The sequence below is a fragment of the Zonotrichia leucophrys genome, chromosome 8, assembly GCF_028769735.1.
Source record: "Zonotrichia leucophrys gambelii isolate GWCS_2022_RI chromosome 8, RI_Zleu_2.0, whole genome shotgun sequence".
Classification (NCBI taxonomy): Eukaryota; Metazoa; Chordata; class Aves; order Passeriformes; family Passerellidae; genus Zonotrichia; species Zonotrichia leucophrys.
The window spans coordinates 8,487,803-8,506,191 of NC_088178.1; the positions used below are offsets into that span (position 1 = coordinate 8,487,803).

At 36.2% G+C, this 18,389-nt stretch overlaps 1 protein-coding gene across 10 annotated transcripts in view; it reads right to left on the reverse strand.

Annotated features, from left to right (window-relative positions):
- KCNT2 (potassium sodium-activated channel subfamily T member 2) overlaps positions 1 to 18,389 on the reverse strand; it is a 115,311-nt gene that overhangs the window by 21,953 nt on the left and 74,969 nt on the right. For 5 of the 10 annotated variants that reach the window (XM_064720492.1, XM_064720499.1, XM_064720493.1 and 2 more), the window contains exons 15-23: positions 14,426 to 14,534; positions 12,165 to 12,221; positions 11,618 to 11,767; positions 10,267 to 10,496; positions 9,327 to 9,543; positions 7,968 to 8,073; positions 7,566 to 7,738; positions 5,860 to 5,931; positions 2,970 to 3,104 (exon numbers count right to left, since the gene is read on the reverse strand). In XM_064720492.1, coding sequence (XP_064576562.1) covers positions 2,970 to 3,104; positions 5,860 to 5,931; positions 7,566 to 7,738; positions 7,968 to 8,073; positions 9,327 to 9,543; positions 10,267 to 10,496; positions 11,618 to 11,767; positions 12,165 to 12,221; positions 14,426 to 14,534 — 1,249 coding nt within the window. The remainder of the gene's footprint in view (positions 1 to 2,969; positions 3,105 to 5,859; positions 5,932 to 7,565; positions 7,739 to 7,967; positions 8,074 to 9,326; positions 9,544 to 10,266; positions 10,497 to 11,617; positions 11,768 to 12,164; positions 12,222 to 14,425; positions 14,535 to 18,389) is intronic. The other 5 variants (XM_064720495.1, XM_064720501.1, XM_064720498.1 and 2 more) reach the window with 3 other exon arrangements.

Sequence of the window (18,389 nt, forward strand, 5' to 3'; positions counted from 1 at the left end):
AAATGCAGGCTGCTATGTTTCTCTTAAAGATGGTTTCATGTCTTTCACTGAGATGAAAACTTATTTATATTAGGAAATCAGTTTAAAAACGGGTATTGGTAAAATATTTTACTTACGAGTGCCTTTTAGCTGAATTAGGGGAAATTGCTCTCTAGGAAGTCAGGGACAGATTGCATCTTGCTCTGGGTGTAAGGCACACTGCCTGTCAGCTTTTAGCACTGGAAAGGTTCCTTCTGGGCAAAGATACATCTCCTCTACCCCATTCTAGTAAGAAAGGACTGATGGGGAAGAGAAAGCCCCCCCAGCCTGATGGGAGGCATGGCTTGCTACTGAACTTGTATTTGGAAATCAGACAAGCAAGGGAGACACGTAGTTCTTTCCCAAACCACAATGACAAACCCAGAAAACCATGCAATGCCATCATAGCACCTCATTTGGTTTATCTCTAAATTGGTGATGACAGCTAGATACCAGCCAAAACACTGACCTGTGATGTGTACTGCTGGCAATTGGCTTCCTGCAGGATTTGAAACAGCCTTGAAGAGGTTAACCATAAAACTTTATAGTGGTACAGACCTACTGCCTGGGGAAATGTGCTGTTTTTCTGAGGAGGGCTCGCACCTGTCTACAGGTGCTTGGCTTCCTGTTTAATTTTCAAAAGTGAAAAGCATCTTAAGGTGTAGTCCAAGACTATTAATTTCTCCTTTTATTTTTGAGCTGTGGTAACTCGTTCTTGGTCAGTGTGCCCATTTGAGTCACACTTCTGTACTCCAATGCCAGGTAAGTCAGTGCTGTGTCACCGTTTTAATTGGGATGGCACAGCTTGTAGCCCTAAAGATGCTAATAATCCTGTCCTTATAAACAATGCCTCTGCCTTCCAGGGTGGGGAGCACACTCTCCTGGCAAAGCAGGACTGCTAATTTATGTAAATCGAGGAATAATGACACAACTGTGAGAACTGCCAGCCTGGGCTGAAGAGCCTGGGTTACTACAGCTCTCTGACATGGCTTTTTCAGGCCTGAGTAACTCACACCAGGGGTGTTTAGATCAGCCTGAACCCTCTGAATGGTCTCACCTGCTGAGACCAAAGTGGAACCTTTGTCAATGCTGTGATATCATTGAAAACAGCATATTAAATCCAGGGGTTAAAATCCCCCTTTAACACTGCAGTTGGTGTCAAGTGCTCCTGCTCTCTACCATGCCCAGTCTTTTCTTCATTACTTCTGATATTATTAACTAGTCAATATATTTTTAAAGGTCATTTAGAAAAGTATTTACCTTCATGCAATGAATATAGCTTATTCTGTAGAACAGGTAAATGCCACTTTTTTATGCCTCTTCCCAGAGTTCACTTATTTCTACAACTTTCACATAATATAAAAATGCAGTGAAATTATTATATGTTTTCTAGGGGAAAAAAAACCAAACTAATTTATGCAATACACTATTTGTGAAAGTTTACAAAATTTTGTGAAAAAGTGTTGCTAAGTCTTAAACCAAGGTATTTTAACTTACTTTGATTGTAACTGTGCAGTGTTAAAGTAATACTGACCCAGACACAGAGTTTATACACGAGTTAAAGCTGCCATCTAGTTGCAAACAATGTGTAAGACAACTAAAGGAGTGTACAGAAGCATCTAATGGCATACGTATCATATGTAATTTCTCTTTTACAAAGGAGAACACAGCTAGAGGAAAACCAATTTTACACATTTACTTTTGATACAATTCCTTTTTCCATTTGGGAGTAAACTGCATTTCAGAAAAACTGATCTATATGAAAAACCTTGGTGAGTGCCCTAGCACTGTATGGTTAGGAGCAGATCTGAGTGATGCCTGGATAAAGTTCAATTACAGCTTCAACCCAAATTTCATAGGTGTGAGTATGAATCACACACCTGTGCAAGTATCAGGTACCAATTCAGAAACTGAAATGTTAGAAAAAGACAGAATTATTGTTTCTTGTGCAATGCAGATTTTACTTCCTTTGAGCACACGCAGAAATGCAAAGAACATTTAACTGCATTCTCACAGAGCTGCATTTACAAGCTCCTTTGTATTTTAATGAGCTCAATTTTCTAAACCACTGGATTCAAACCACTTTACTATGCATCTCTCTCTTGTCTTTTGTGGAAGGTTTGACACAGAAAACAGGTGACTGCAATAAAACCAATATTGAATCATATTCAATTTCCTTCCAGGTCCTATTAGAAAGAACACCAGGAAGTGCTAGGCTTAAACCCCAAATCAGGGAGGCATTTCATAGCTGACTGTGTTTTGTTTTGTGTGAGATTTTTTGGGTGTTTTTATTAAGAAAATAATATTTTTCTCAGCTCAAAGTGACATATTTTCTTCATACTCACTGAACCAAGATATTGAACACAAAGGCTTTAATTAGGAGAGTTGTCAAAAGGAACAGCAAATCTCATTCTCATCACAGACTCCTCAGTCTGATCATATTATACTCTCATGACTCTTGCCATGTTGCTGTCATTTGTAATGTTGTATAGATAGATGTGTCTAAAAACCTAACTTTTGTGCAAAAGTAAATATTCAAAATGTGAACACATTACGAACTTCACAGTGATGCAGTGTTTACCTCTCAGCATTAGAAGGATCTGCTTTTCATACGGGCTTTAGTATTATTGTGAATTTTCTTTTCTCAACTATGTTTCATCCTAAGTCTTCATGAGTAACTTTATTTTCCCTCCTGTAAATCTGGTAGCTAATTTGTAAAATGATTATCTGGTTTTGAGACGCAAAGCATTTCATCTGAGCTTTCAGGAGAATACCTCAGGATTCTAAGTGAATTGCTAAGCAGGGTGGGAAAAAGTTTGTCCATGTAAGACACAAATTCATGCAAGGAAAAACTTAAGTAGAATTAAAAAAAAAATAAGCTCTTGGCACAAGAGGCATCAAAGATTTCACAGTTAATGAGGATGTGTAGACAGATTGCAAAAATGCTTTACCTGAAGAGGGTTTGAACATTCACAATAGTCTTGGCATCTGCCATGTAGTCTTCCTCAGCACTCATCGTGCTTTCCTTGTCCACCACCACCATGTTAGCTGCAAAGGTGACCCCACACCTTAATAAGTCATCTAGGCTTTTGTGAAGAGAAAGAGGGAGAAAGAAACAAGCAACTTAAATATGGAACACCTGAAAGAGTAGCCATGGGTTGGCATCTGCAGATCAGCTACGTAACAGCTTCTAATATAATCAAGGATAACTTCTCAATTAATTGGTAGAATAGAATATAGAATCTACTTCAGTAGGTTGTTACAGTCCCTCTCTTTTGTTAATTATAAATTTATTTCAGTTTTTTTTTTTTTTTAATAAGCCTTTAACAGTTACTTGGGAACACTTTGGCCCTACCCACTGCAAAACTTGCTCCATTGCAGTTACATCTGACAACAGAAAAACCCAAATAAATGCTCCTGATTGCTCGTTCCCACAGTTTTATTTTGGTTTCAAAATGTTAATTAATTAGCTGGAGTGTTTTCAGGATGCTTTTAGGAGCAGCTGCAGAGCAGCAGAACTTTGTGCACAGCTGGACAATGTGTGAAGCCCAGCTACAGAAAACACTCACAGACAGCTGAGTTACAGTTCTCATCATGCCTTGTAGCTTTGTCTCCAAAATGAAGCATGTTTCAGTTGTTTTAACAACATTTTCCACAGATCCTAAGCACCTTTTGACAAGTGTGGTGGGTTTTTTTAACAATTTATTTTGGAAGAATTTATACCATTATTTTTGAAACTGCAATATCACTGATGGTAGACTACAACAAAAGAAAAACTGATTTTATGCGATCTATGAACAACTGCAGTGCATAAGTCCAAACTTTTTTTTTCTAAGTAATTTGTATTTCTGCTTTTTCAGACTCTCAGTTGATCCCTGAAAATAGCAGCATATTCTTAAATACCCAGATTTTCTGCATTTCAATGTTTTATAAGCTCAAAAGCTGTTCTTATTTTAGCAGTTACATGTGGCTGGCTTGTGGAGAATTTGAAAAATGCTAATGTGGAAGTATTATAACTCTACTTCTCAGGTACCTCTAGCTAAAGGTTTCTCAAGATTGACTAGAGTTGTGCACAACTGCAAGATTTGTTCAGTTACAGATCTCAAATCCTACCCAAGGACCAGGGGACAGGTACCTACTGCTTGACATATTTTGATGAAGTGAACTCTGCTATGAATTTTAGTAAAGATGGGTTTTTTGTGAGCCATCTACTTCTAACAAAAAAAGAATGGCAAATGAAAGTAATTTCTTTGGTGGTTTTTTCTCTGAGATGATGATACTTCATTGCTGGTTAACAATATTTAAGATAAATATTTGAGATACTTATAGATAGTAGGTGGTACTTTGAGAATGTATTTTATATTCCTTAATTAAGAAAGGAAAATATGCATATTTTACAATGTATTTCTTATCTACAGATGGTCAGATCTATTAATTGTACAAGATTTAAAAACATGGTGAGGAAAACACAAGGAATATGTACAAACTATATTTTTAGAAGTATTCTTATTAATGATAACAGATGTCAAAAAAACCCTCTACAAACTACAGTTGCTTATTGCACCAGGAATTAAAGTGATTTTTGCATCAGAAAAGATGCAGAAGTTTATGCTGGTATTACTGTGAACTTCTGAATTCTGAATAATCACTTATTCCAAAGACTACATGCTTCATTTTTTTAAAAATGCATTTAATTCTGAAAGAACAACAAAACACCATTAGGGAGGGATTTGGCAATTTCCATTTTGAAATAAACTCAGTAAATTTAAACAGAGTTTAATTTTCTACATTAGTAGGACATGTTAACATCTGAGATATTAATTACTTTAAATACTTCGAGTATTCCCTCTTGAGTACACATTTTGATGCCATTTGAATTTTGTCTTTTTCCTTTTATATCACCTCCTTACTAAAACTATCTCATGTTTCATTTCCAGGTTGGGAAAAAAGACAACAATTTAATTATTCTGCCATTATGAGTTCTTTTTATAATTATTACATAACTAATAGCTAATAAAGTAGTAGATATTAATAACCTGTGACACATTTTGCTTTATAGGAAAAAATGTAAAGTAAATAACACTTCTGTGGGCTCTTTCTGAACCTCAGAAGGACCTGGTATCACCAAGATTTACAGATTTACAGGTAAATCTGTAACTGTGCCACTGTTATAAGCAGGAAATAAGCTTTTTGATTTCTACAGGGGGAAATTAACACTATGGGCTTGTAGCCTCAATTCAGTATGCACTATGTAGTGAAGAAGTTTTCTTTAAATTTACAATCTACACTAAGGAGTTTACTAAAATATTCATGAGTCCTTGCTCTTCTCTTGTTCCTGCCTGATTTTCACATTAAAGTTCTGTTGCTAAACCTATATCCATAAACATATATTAGCAGAGGTGAAGACAGAAATGTAGGAGTAAGTGATAATTTAAGTAGTGTAAGATGAGGACTTTTGGACACATTCAAGACTGTTTACATTCTGTAGCTGTCTTTACAAAACCTGAGTCAATGAATTCCAAGAAATTTTAACTCAGTACAGACTGACACTAGAATCAGGACTATGATCTGTTCATTTGTAGAAACATATGAACTCACCTAAATAAGTGTTAATCTTATGTTTTTGAACATGTTAACTTGTGCTCCCTGTCATGCTTTTCCCTATTGAGCTCCTTTATAAATCAGAAACATGAAATCCCAAATTACAGCAGACAGACACAGACTGTGCATGCAGAAAGCTCATCTCCAACTACACCACACACAGCAGAACATGCAATGACAATACACACACCAAACCACTGAGACTACAAAGGTAAGTTTGCTAACAGTTATTTCACCTACTTGTCGATAGAGCCCACCATGTAGTAAACCATTGGAAACCAACAGATTGCATCCAGAAAATGCATATCTGGCCTAAGCAGCAGATGGAATTACAAAATGAAACACAGTATCACAACAGCAGCATCTCTTCCAAAAAATTTTAATCAACTGGTAGTTTGGGGTTTTAAAAAAAAAACAAACTTTCTTAAACTTTGGCATTATGATGTCAGTTAAAGCAGGAAATAGGTTTTCAGAAAGCTGTGAATCAACACTTTGTGATCATAAAGAATGATCAGAATTAACATGCTTATATTAGTAAATGCACTCTAAAATCAGAAATGTTATGGCACAGGACAATTCCAAATGTAAGAACAAATGAGTAACGTCAAAGCCACACTACCAAGTTATACTCTAATGGGTGTCTTAGGAGGACTTAAAATAAGCATCAACAATTCTTAATTAAAATGTAAAGTGGAAATCAAATCATCATTTGGGTTTTGTGACACCTACTGCTTTCAAGCCTACTCCCTTTCAGAGGAGTCACTGCAAACGCTGCATGGAGAGAGACAACAGTAAGGGTGCTGGTTTAATTAGCAAGCAGAGCTTTTACTTCACATTAATCAGTCAAAAGTGTGTTCAGCTATTAAGTGTCAGAACAGCACTGAAGTGTGTGAAGTTGGGCACTGAGCTGGCACTAGAGGGCCCCCTGTGCCCATGGCTTTGCTCTCACACTGTCAGTGGAAGTGATTTAGCCTCATTTAGGCTTCTCGATTTGTGTAATTCACTGTATGCCATAGTACCTACATAAAAACCTTCTGTTTTGCCAACACAGGTGACTAAGGAGCTGTCTGAGGGAAAGTGGGACACTTCACAGCAGGCCTTTGTAGAAAAAAATCACTTAAACTGCAACAGATCTACACAAATGGAAATGTCAGCCCTGGAATCACAACCTACAAGACATTTTTGCTTTCTTAGCTTGTTCTACTATTCTGTGTACAGGTAACCTCCATTTCTGTGTCTTTCAAACTGTGATTTTAAGTAGCTGAGCTGTACCAAAGTGTTGCAAAAAAAAACCCCAAAAAGCTAATTATTTATCAGATTATAAATGAACCAGTCTTGACATAAGCAAATTTCTCTGAAATATTAAAATCAAGCAATGAGAAAAATTCCAGCAGTCACCAAGAGATATAAAAGTAACAATAATACTGCAGGTTTAAATTTTCATCCGTGGCTTTAAATAATTTTAGATAAAATGTGTCTGTGGGTGTCCTTTTGGCTTAAAGAACTGTTTGTCTTTGAGTGTAGAGTTATTAAAAATATACCTAACTGGTCCAGGCCACTAAGTGCATTGTGTTAAGTAGGTTAGTGCTGTCATGTAGCTGTGAAACTGTTATACAGCTTGCTTTTTACAGTGTTTATTAAGCTATTTAATTTTAGCAGTAACATTCATATTTTTGGGGGTAATTTTTAGAAAAACTTAGCTGAAATATTGGCCATGAAGAATAAGAACATTTAAGTTTACTATGGCCATTAACAGTCAATAAAAGTTCAGTTTTGTATATGACAGTGAACATGCAGCATGATTTTTGTCACTAACTTTTCTCAAAGATAAGTGTGCCATAATGTTTTTGATTTTCAGCTGGCCATGTGAAAAGGGGTCATCTATTGAATAATGGTAAAATGAGTTTAAAACTTATCAAAAAGGGGAAAAAAACCATTTTCCTTACGGGTTGTCCAGCAGTAATACAATGGGGTTTAGTTCTTTCTTTGGTCGGTAATAAGCTCTCAGTGGGACAATGAAGTTGTATAAGCCATTTCCAGCAGTTTCTGCTGCAACTATAATCAATTTGTTTTTGAATCCATAGGCTTTGGCATCTTCATAGTAGTTATGCTGGCACCCCTAAAATCAGAGTAAAAAACAAGTTTGGTGGATGTGAATATTGTATCAGATGACCCAACAGAGACCTCGTTAGACATAAACACTTGGAGATGAAAAGGAGGAGAGAATATAGTATTATAGAAAATACTGCACAAACTTCATCTCTAAGGAGAAATCAGAATTTGGCTCTGCTCAGATGCAAGAGACAAATGGGAGTGCAGGATTATCCAGTAGCAGAAGCCCCCTTTACCTTATCTAGTCTTAGACAACAGAAGGGTACTTTTTCATGCAGAAGATGACAAAAGGTGGGAGAACTTCCAATATAAGGAGAGTAAGGAGGATAGCCTTTGGCATACCTAAAATAGAAAACAAACCATTTTTCAGTATAGCCAATTACCAAACACAGCTGCCTACACAAGTGTTTTATGGGATGTTTATACATACGTCCAAGTTTTAGATCAAGCACACAAAATGAACTATGTTCAATAGAGGTCAGAAGAATGTATTTCTAAGCCAGTTCAACAGAACTTAGTGAAAGCTGCCATGCTTTGGGGGACTGAAGGAATTTTGCTTGAGTTTTTGAAAATAGTTTGTTGTATCACAGTGTGCTGCTGTAGTGTTTTGAACAGGAAACTTTTAAGTTAAAAAAGGAAGGAAAGAAAGCAGAACTGTACTTTTGCTCTTCCTTCTCCATTTTTTTTTCCAAACATTTACCAAGAATGAGTGAAGTCATTACCTTTTAGCTTTAATAATGTACTTTCAAAATGGCTGAAATAAATTCTAAATGGCAATCCCTCTTCCCGATGAGGTGAAATTTCTAATTGGCCTTAGTTTATTTTTTACGAGAGACCTTTTAAATCCTGCTGTTTCAATCTGCACATTTAAGATGACTTGTCCTATTAATTTTTTCTCTGGAGCTTGATAATCTTCCCTGGGGCTTCTCACGCTTGCCATTGGTGGAAATGGGAAACTCTGCTGGTTGAGGCACTGGTTTAAATTGTGTATTTCAGTTTTAACACCCCTGTCAGCAATCCCAATAAACATAATTGCTCATCTGCACAGCAAGATTGAATCTTCTGGGTTTATCTGAGTAATGCATCATTACTTTCAGTAACACACTAACAAGCATTTGGAATTAGATGTGATAATTTTGTCCTGTACTGCTTTTTTGTCATTCCTGCATTTTGAAGTCGCACACCCAGCTCCAGAATTCCAAAGCCTGTTGGATGATCTGATTATCACTGGATTTGCATGGCAGGAATACTTATCTGTTTACACATTTGTTGAGTGCTCACGTAATAATTATAGAAATAAAATAAAAGCCCTAGAATATGCTATGAATGCATTGCAGTACATGACTACAGCTTTTAGAACTGCAAAGAGAAAATCTCCAGCAAACAGAAGAGTTTATCTGTTGGGTGTTCTTGTATTCCAAAGTAGGCTTATGGCATTTTGCTAGCATTTCCTCTATGGGAATAATTCCATAATTGCACTTCATGGAACTTCCTTCCTAGAAGTGCTCAGATTGATCTGCATTCCAAAAAAGATTATCGATGCTCTTTACATATGGAGTTAACTTTTCGCTTTATTTGACATTTAGCATACGTACTCAAAGCCCGCAGAGCCTTCCTCGTCGGAGGGGGTGGTTTCATCCTCGGACTGGTCGCTGAGCAGGTCGCAGGTGGGCAGGGAGGAGGAGTCAGCCACCTCGAGCACGGGGGCGATGCTGGGCCTCCTGCCCTCCCTGCCCCCCTGGGCGGGCAGAGCCAGCGTGGCCCCGCTGGCCCCGCGGCACCCCGTGTCCTGCAGATCGATGGCCACGGTCCCTGCGCAGGGAAAACAGGGAAAACGTCTCCTCAGTGCTGCTCAGAACGTGGGAACGGCATTCCCGGATTTACTGGGGACTGCCTGGCAGAGGACTGGCAGCAGCACTGTCTTGGGTGTGTTTATTTCACTAAAGTAAAACAAATATTTCAGCTGTACTCAAGGAAAGCAACGCTTTTCCTGACAATTAGTCTGTGTCTTCTTGTTAACTGCCTCTTTTACATCATGCCTTATATAATCAGTCCATATTAATATGCATCAACAACGTGTAGATTTTACTTGAGGTGTTTGTTAAATTAAAGAAGCTCATGAAAACTTCTTAGAAACAATCAGGTGTGAATGACAAACAAGTACTCATATGATTTACCCCCTTGTTTTGCTTTGCATTAACTTCATTATTACTTTTTTTTACCACAGTCTTAAGTAGTTTACTTCCACTTTGTCAAGTAACAGAGAATCAAATTCCATTTGTTTGTTTGGGGGTTTTGGTTTTGGTTTGTCTGCTTGTTTGTTTTTGTCTGGGTTTTTCTTTTGTTTGGTTTGGGTTTTGTTGTTTGTCTCTGGATTTTTTTTAAATATGAGGGTAAATGTTTGAAGTTTTTATAGTCATTCTCTCTATTCATAATTACAGTTTCGTAAAAGCTTAGGAAGATGCTTTAAAATGTGCTACTCATTAAATAAGAATATGTTGTGATGTAATCTTTTTTTTTTTTTTTTTTACTTACCCATGCTGGCTATTATACTGTGTACTGGTAACCTAGAAGCTCCATGATAAGATAATTTTGATTCATGGTTTTTTCTATGCTTTTCTTGCTTCTTAAAAGCAGAATTCTCTTCTTTGGTGATATTTATATAAAAGCATATATCAGTAGAACTCATGATATATCGAGGACCTGGATTCAGCAAAATGTTTTTGTTATCTTCCTTTCTAACACCAATCAGACAGACTCCAAACCTTAATTAGAAAAGGAAAGGCATGGTTCATTTTGCATAGTCCTGCAAACACCAGAATTTCCATTGTCAAAAATGAACCTCAGGTATATTTTTATTCTTTGCACATTATGAACATTTGCAGCTTTCTGAATGACAAGGATGTTTGAAAAATGTGTCCTGCTAAATAGGCCACATCAAATCAAGCTGATTTTATGAGCTCATGAATTCCCAGGCAGTTGAGTGTTTTTTGTAATGCCCATAATATTCTCCTAATGTTGTTCTAGTTGATTTTTTCTGTCAGATGAATAGTCCTTTCTGGGAAAATATTGGTAGAAAAAAATGGATACATGATATGAAAAATTATTAATCATGTTAAATTGTTCCATTATTTATAAGTAATGGAGACCATTTTCATAATTCATTTTCCCAATTCACTTATAAAATGTATTTGATTAGTGACAGAAAAGAAGGAATTACAGAAAAAACCCTCTTTTTCTCCTTGATTAAGTATGAGAATAAACCCAGCATTTAGGGTTTGATAAATGCTGATTTTATCAAATATATAAACATACACGATTTGTGTTTATTTTGCATGTTCATCTCACAGAGCAGCACTGGAAAAGTGATGCATCATCTGGACCTTAAAGCAGGTATGTTATCATCTAACAGAAAAAAGAGTTTTATGTTTGAACAATTACCAGAATGTACCATGTGACACCTTCAAATTGAACATTTTCCTTAATATGAACAAGCGACAAAGGAAGCCAGATTTCCAGCTGAGTCCTAAATAAATTTTAAAAACCCCACACCCTCCCACCCATTCATTTCTAGATTGTTTTGGACTTGGAAAAGGATTGTGGTTCTTGAAAAACCTCCAAAAAGTGCCTTTTTTCCTGGTTGTACAGCTTATCCTTTATATCTATAGAGCACTATTCTCAGACTGAGATGGGCTGCTCAGGATGAACATAAGCTTCTACCTGACCAGCTGCACTCACAGAAATAAATCCATATTAGTGGCCAGCAGCTTAAACCCAGAAACAGATCAATGCGCAGTACTGTGCCTTTAGTGCAGAGCCACGTTGCAGGCAAAACAAGTAATTATTTCTTTGAACTTCTGATGCTTGATAAGAAAAATAAACATACTTTTTATGTGCATGGAAAGAAGCATATGTGAAGCTCTTCCCCTCATACTCTGCAAAAAATGTACTTTCTTCCAGGTTGATGTGATACACTTCATTACCAGAGCATCTGCCATACATTTTCTGCCATTGTTCTGGTGATTGCTGACTCTCCCTGAAACATAAAGAGAATAATTTAACACTTAATGCAAAATTCCTATTAATCAGAATGGTATTTCCTGTCAATAGAAACTACAAATGTCTACTGAAAAGGTCCCATAGGCTAATCTGAAAGAAGTATTTGAGATCAAATCTTGGTTATGTTGTAAGTACAGAGATTATCTTGGTGTATTAAAGAGCATTTTCTGCTAAGTAATAGATATATGAGAGTATGTACTTTAATACCAAGATAGAGATGGCTCAATTACTTTAAAATCACACCATAATATTGTGTGTGTAATAAATAAATAAATAAATAAAATAGTGCAGTACGTATAGAACAGCACAAATAGCCATGTAATTTCAGAACACTTTCCCTTATTTCACTTTTCCCCCTAAAATAAAATGGTCACCTGTTTAATGTCTGCTTGGTTCCAGTGAGTTGCCTGAAAGCTTCCCATGGGGCTGTACTGTAAAGATCACATTAACTCCAAGTCAGAAAGATTATTTTCTTCCAGTATCTTGTATCATCAAACAAACCCTAACAGAGTTGTATTACTAGTTTAGATAACCAGATAACGGTTAAAGATAAATGTTAAGATTATTAATTAAGATTGATAATGAGATTATAAATAAGATTCAAGGTAGAATTTTGGTGTCTCACAGACTAAAGTTTTGAATTCCACAAACAGCTGAGAAGACAACAGGATTATTTGCACCTCCTTAACAGGTATTTAAAATTTGAGTCCTACATATGGTTTCATGCAGGTACAAATAGCAATCATGATAATAAAAGGATAATTAAACAGGAACTAATGTAAAGGAAAGCAGTTCACTATTAACATTAAAAGTCTATTTAACAAATTATTTTCATTACGTAGATCTAATTTCGTATTTTGTTTGGTTTATAAATACATGTATATAAAATTTTTATTTATACTTTAAATAATCTACTTTCGCCTGATATTTTTACTTAGCCAAACCCAACTGCTCATCTGACTTCATCTTTCATATGCATAAATAACGGTAATTTCACCTACTTTAACAACTAGCAGTTAATTTACCTCTTGTTCAACAACAAAAAAACAACCCTCTCTGAACTATAAATTGGTCAAATCCAAGGCAGTTTATGTCTGCAGTACAATGACAAATGTCCTTCTTTTGGAGTCTGTCTCAGAATAAATGCTCTGAAGAGTGCTGACTGCAGTAGATAAATAATAACTAGACATTTTCACTTTTTCAGTCTTTCTGTATAAATACAGAAGAGTATTCTTACAGTAACATATAGTGTACATTCCTTCTGAAACACACATTATTTTAATCCTTCTGGATTCAAAGTAATGCTACAACTATTTGTGCAAAAACCTTTTTCTTTTTGCTCCTAGTATACAATGACCAGACTAGAAAACAGTTATTTTTATTATGCTGGTTACATCTATTAATTCTGATTGCAAAAGAAATCTTAAGCACTTTTGAATTCTCTGACAGTTACTTTGCATCACAGTTGGGAATCTGTAAATGATCAATGTGACTGTATTAAACAATGAAATGCTGAAGTATTAAGTACAGCAGAAATCGTTTCCCTTTTCTGTGTTTGCTTTTGTGCTGAAGGAAAATTCCCTGACAACTGTTAGGAACACTGCTCTTCTTTTAGGTGCATGTAATATGAAATAACTGGAACAGGCTCTGGATTCTGTGCATGTCACAGAAGTACAAGGTAGGCAGATTAAAAAATGTATAAAGAATGTGTTTCACCACAGTGCTCAGCAGGTGTCCAAACAATGTTTTGTTGTCCTCCTACTAGGAGATTTTAGTGCACGCTGCCATTAAAATCTTGACATTTGTTGTTCTCGGTAGTAACAGTTCCAGGAAGAATTTGTTTTCCCCATTCTGGGCAAAGGGGAATACTAGAAATGTCATATAGAAGGTTAAATAACTCTGCTTATAAATAGATATATATTGGGTTCATGACTACTTGAAAAAGAAGTTAGCATGTTACAAGACTTATATAGTGTATATGCAGCTATTCCATTTCTACAAATATATTTAGAGATTCACTCTTTATTGCATCTGTGTGCCCACGACATTTCAATCAAAAATACCTTATTATTCCAAGAATACAGCATAAAAGAGATACACCAGATCTGGTAAAATTATTTTAGTGAATTCAGAGAGGCTCTATTGTGACTATGCAGTCTGCAGAGACACCATAATTCTGCACCCCTTTCAGCAGTGTGGTCATGTTAAAATTAAAAATCACGGAGGTTTGTTTGCCTCTTAACATACAGGCATAGAAGAGTAAATACTACATGTCATCAAAAAAACTTTTTTTTTTAGTTCATTGAAACAGACCTTGAAATTAACCTATTAGAAAAGACATTCTTAGGATTTGTTAGTGCTCATAAGTAGAACTTTGTGATAGAAACACTTTAATCTACTAAACCAGAAATTCAATTTTTTCATATTTTATATTGTGAAGTAGCACAACAGCATGCAACAAACTCTTAAATACTGGGGGAGGATGTCTTCTCTTCAAAACTATACTGCCTTGAGTAAGACATTTTGATGCTTTTATTGTGCAGAAAGTTCCATTTTCTTTTTTAAAACTGTAATTGTGTGAGAACCCAGGGTAAGCTGTTTTCTAGCTATCAGCTGTGACTTTTTCTATACTTACTGTCCCCTAGATGTATGAACCAGCAGAGTGATTAATGTAGAAGTAGCTGGACATATGCAATTTAGAGCTAGCATAGCATATTTGAATTCTTCTTCACATACAACATGATCTGTAGGGAAAAAAAGAAGGATACAAATTGCTTTACAAAATTAACAGAACAGAATTATCACTTCCTTGTCTAGGAAAGTGGTGAAGATGGATCAATCAAAAGTTGGCCCAACATCTTAACTTTCTGCTTGAACCTTGGAAATCAGCTGTGTATGATTTTCCCTGTCTGTGCTATCTAACATGGATGGCTACTGTTTTAAATCCAGATGACAGCTAAATGCTTTCCAGGGCTTGCTGATGGCATGAAAAGGAAATAGAAATTATTCTTTAATGTAATTCCCATATATCTGTGACAGTATTGAAATAGCTATTAAAAGGGAGAAGCACAAAACTTGTAACTGCTTGTCAGTGTATAAACATAAACTCAGAGAGGTTTTGTAAAACCATGAAGGCATTTAATACTAAGTCAGTTTTTCCCCTCTGAATATGGTCTTTGGTTCTTTTGAAGGGATCGGAATTTGCTCCTAATCAGAAAGAATATTACAAGTAGTACAGTTGATGATCAAAACATAGGCACATGAAAATTGCTGAGTAAAGGCAGGCAAACAACCTCCCCAGCCAGACCTGAACTCATGCTTCTGGTTTCACCAGTGTGACACCGAAATCCTTAGAACTTCCTTGCCTCTCTAAGCTGCTTTCCTGCCAGAATTACTTGTATAGCTATAAGCATGACACTTCCTGAAAATAAAAGTGAAGGCATATTGTGCCTTCTCTGTTCCTTTTATTTTGAAATATCTAGAGGCTTTTCAGTAACAGAATCACTTACTACTGAATTGAGTAATTAATTCTCCTATTTTCTGAAGATCAGGGCCTATTTAAATGTCATAGGGAAGAGATGAATTTAGTTATATAAAGACACTGTCAAATATAGGACAAAATGAGATTTTTCTTCCTGCAAATATATTTCAGCTGTAGCAATTAAATATTTTCTGCAGAAAATGTTTCAGATAGAAATATGTTCTTTTAGTTGACCATATGCCATTAATAAACCCACTTGAATTTCAAACTAGAGAGGGTAAGGCATAGTTGGTGGCTTGAACAGAATATCTGCAATCCATTACCATTAGTGGGATGACAGAGATATATGGAAGTGAATACCACCTTCCTGACACTGAAAGATAGAGAATTCTTGCTAATTTTTAATTTGTTTAGGATTTTGCCAAATAACCTCCCCTTATTTTTAGTTTGGAATATTGTCATATTATAGCTAAACATTTTGAAAATACAAGAAAAAATACACAGGGTAATGATTTCATCCTCTATTACTTGAGATCTTGTATTTGAACCCAACTGTACACGCTGGCCTAAATATATACAAATCGAAGTTAATAAATCACAGATGGCACAATGAAGATGAAAACTGTAGCTTCAGTCCTCCAGATGCACTCTACCCTCTAACACCTATGGTGAAATTTCTTGGCAGATCTTTATGTAAAATATAATGTTACCAAAGAATACAGCATACAGCAGAGATTGCTGTCCTACAACAGCCTCTTAATCATGTCTGTAAGAGATTCACGTGGTGTTGGTCAAATGTTTTTACATCAGGAGCCTTGGAGCTGGACTTTTGGACTATTTTTGCACTTCTGCAAATAAGTTCTTGTATTAGACACAGACCAGGTCAAAAATGCTTTGTTCATTTCTCCAATTATTTGACAGTTTCTAGCCTTCCTATAACGTTAACTGTGTATTCTGTGTATGCTCAGGCCTTGTCTTGAGGAGGATTACACAGAACTTTGACTGCTGCCTCTTTCAGAGGTGAGCAGGGAGGAAGCTGGATGACAGCTCTCCCCCTCCTCAGGTCTGGGACATCACTTGTGGCCCCTGACAGCAGGCACCAGAATCAGCAAATTACTCATGCAGTGTGACAGTGAGGCAGCCCAGGAAATTGCAGTTTGGCTCAAAGTGAATATTAAATATGTCATATCAGCTTGCCAGAGAAAGAAGTATTTTGATTGAGTTTATACTAAAGAAATATTACATGTAGAATTTCCGTAAGTCGGTGTTTCTGTTGAAAATCTATTTTGACAGCAGTTTTGTTGCTAAGTCTGTCTCAAATGGATGTAGTAATGCAGTGGGGTGAGTTATGGTTTCTGTGATGTTACTGAGGATAAAACAGACTCAAAATACTGATTTATGCCTGCAGCAGCAGCCGTGTGGTAAGAATGACCTAGACCTGGCACAATATTCTGAGAAACCTTACTTTTGTCAATTTGATAAGTTAACATGACCACTACCAGATCTGATAGAGAAAAATGCCCATCCATTACCTCTGGACTATTTTTATCTGTAATTGGACAGATTAATCATCTGCTGCATTTAATAGCCATTTAGGTGAATCTGGACTATGTTTCTTTGAAATAAACTACTGAAGCTTTGATGTCAGGCTTCAATAATCTGTGCTAATTCATGGATGCATTTTGAATAAATAGAGAATGTCAAAATGTATCCCCGTTTCCTGGAATTGTAATTATATATAATTTCCAAATATTCAAAGTAAAGGATATATATATACACACACATACACACACACATACAGACACACACAAAAATTATAAAAGTTTTAATTCCAGCTCAGAAAATATTGAATTTAGTAGTCTCTGAATTGCATAAATATATTGCTCTGCTGTGGAAAATCATCACTTTATTTCCCTTTTGTGCTGAAATGCAGGGCCAGGAGGTTGCACCAAGGGTACATGGCCTTTTGTAGCCTTGTGTGTTTGAAAGAAAATTGGGAAGATTAGGAATCTAACTGCCAGCATTACTGAAAGAAAAACTGAGCCTATCAAGGCATTTTTATATTGGAAATTACTAGGGAGAAATCAAAGTATTTCAGCTCAAGAAATAAGGTAGTTCCCCATCTGATGACTGTTATGTTAACAGTGGCTATGTATTTAAAGTGTTCACACCTTAAACTTGCAAAGGGTTTTGCTGGGACATTTATGCCACTGTAGCAATGTAAGCAGGTTAATATTGTAAACAAAATAGTTAAAATTCACTGTTAAAAATATCAGAAGGCACAGAATGCAAGGATGTGTGTGTGGCACCAGGTGGAAAGTCAAGAAACCTGACTTTCTGACAGGTCATATGAGCCTGGCCAAAGTGCCTCCATTCTCTTGCTTTGGGGACAAAAACAAATTCTCATTCTCTCTCATTAAAGACAGGGAGGATGTTTAAGTCTTGTTTACAGGATGGGAATACATTATAACAATTATTTTTCCCACATACTGTTCCCTACTCCTATAGGAACATGCAGTCAGTATCTGAATTTCAGGACTGCCTCATGCAATCTAGGACTGGTCAACCTAATATAAGCTGCTGAGAAAGTGGGCTGCTAGTGCTTTATACATTTTTAATGTTATTAAAAGTTAAACTTTAGTTAGGAGGTCTATTTGATTATATTTCATCTAAATTCAAAAAGTTAATTTTTTTGACAGCTGTAGTCTCTAAACCAGCGTGTAAAGAAAAAAAAAAAGAAGAATAAATGCTACTTCTGAGTGCGTCAGGTTTATAAAAATGCCCACTATTGTTCTGGGAAGCCTCTGGAAGAAAACAATCATTTTTTCAAGGAATATCAGATTTAAAAGAAGCTTTTACATTAAGGTAGTAATAAAGCAGCCCTGAATCATAATAGGAAAAGCACTTAGAAAAATGTTCCAGGTGGTTGTGACAAATTTCACTCGTAAACACTCTGGACAGGTCTGCAGTCTGCAGCCCCCACTGGGTACATGTTTCAGGATGATGAAGTGTTGGGTGACATCAATACCAAAGGGAGATCCTCTCAGGAAAATGTATGCCAACTAATATTGTTCTCGTGGCTCCAGCAGTGCCTAACCATCTGCAGCAGGTGAGCATC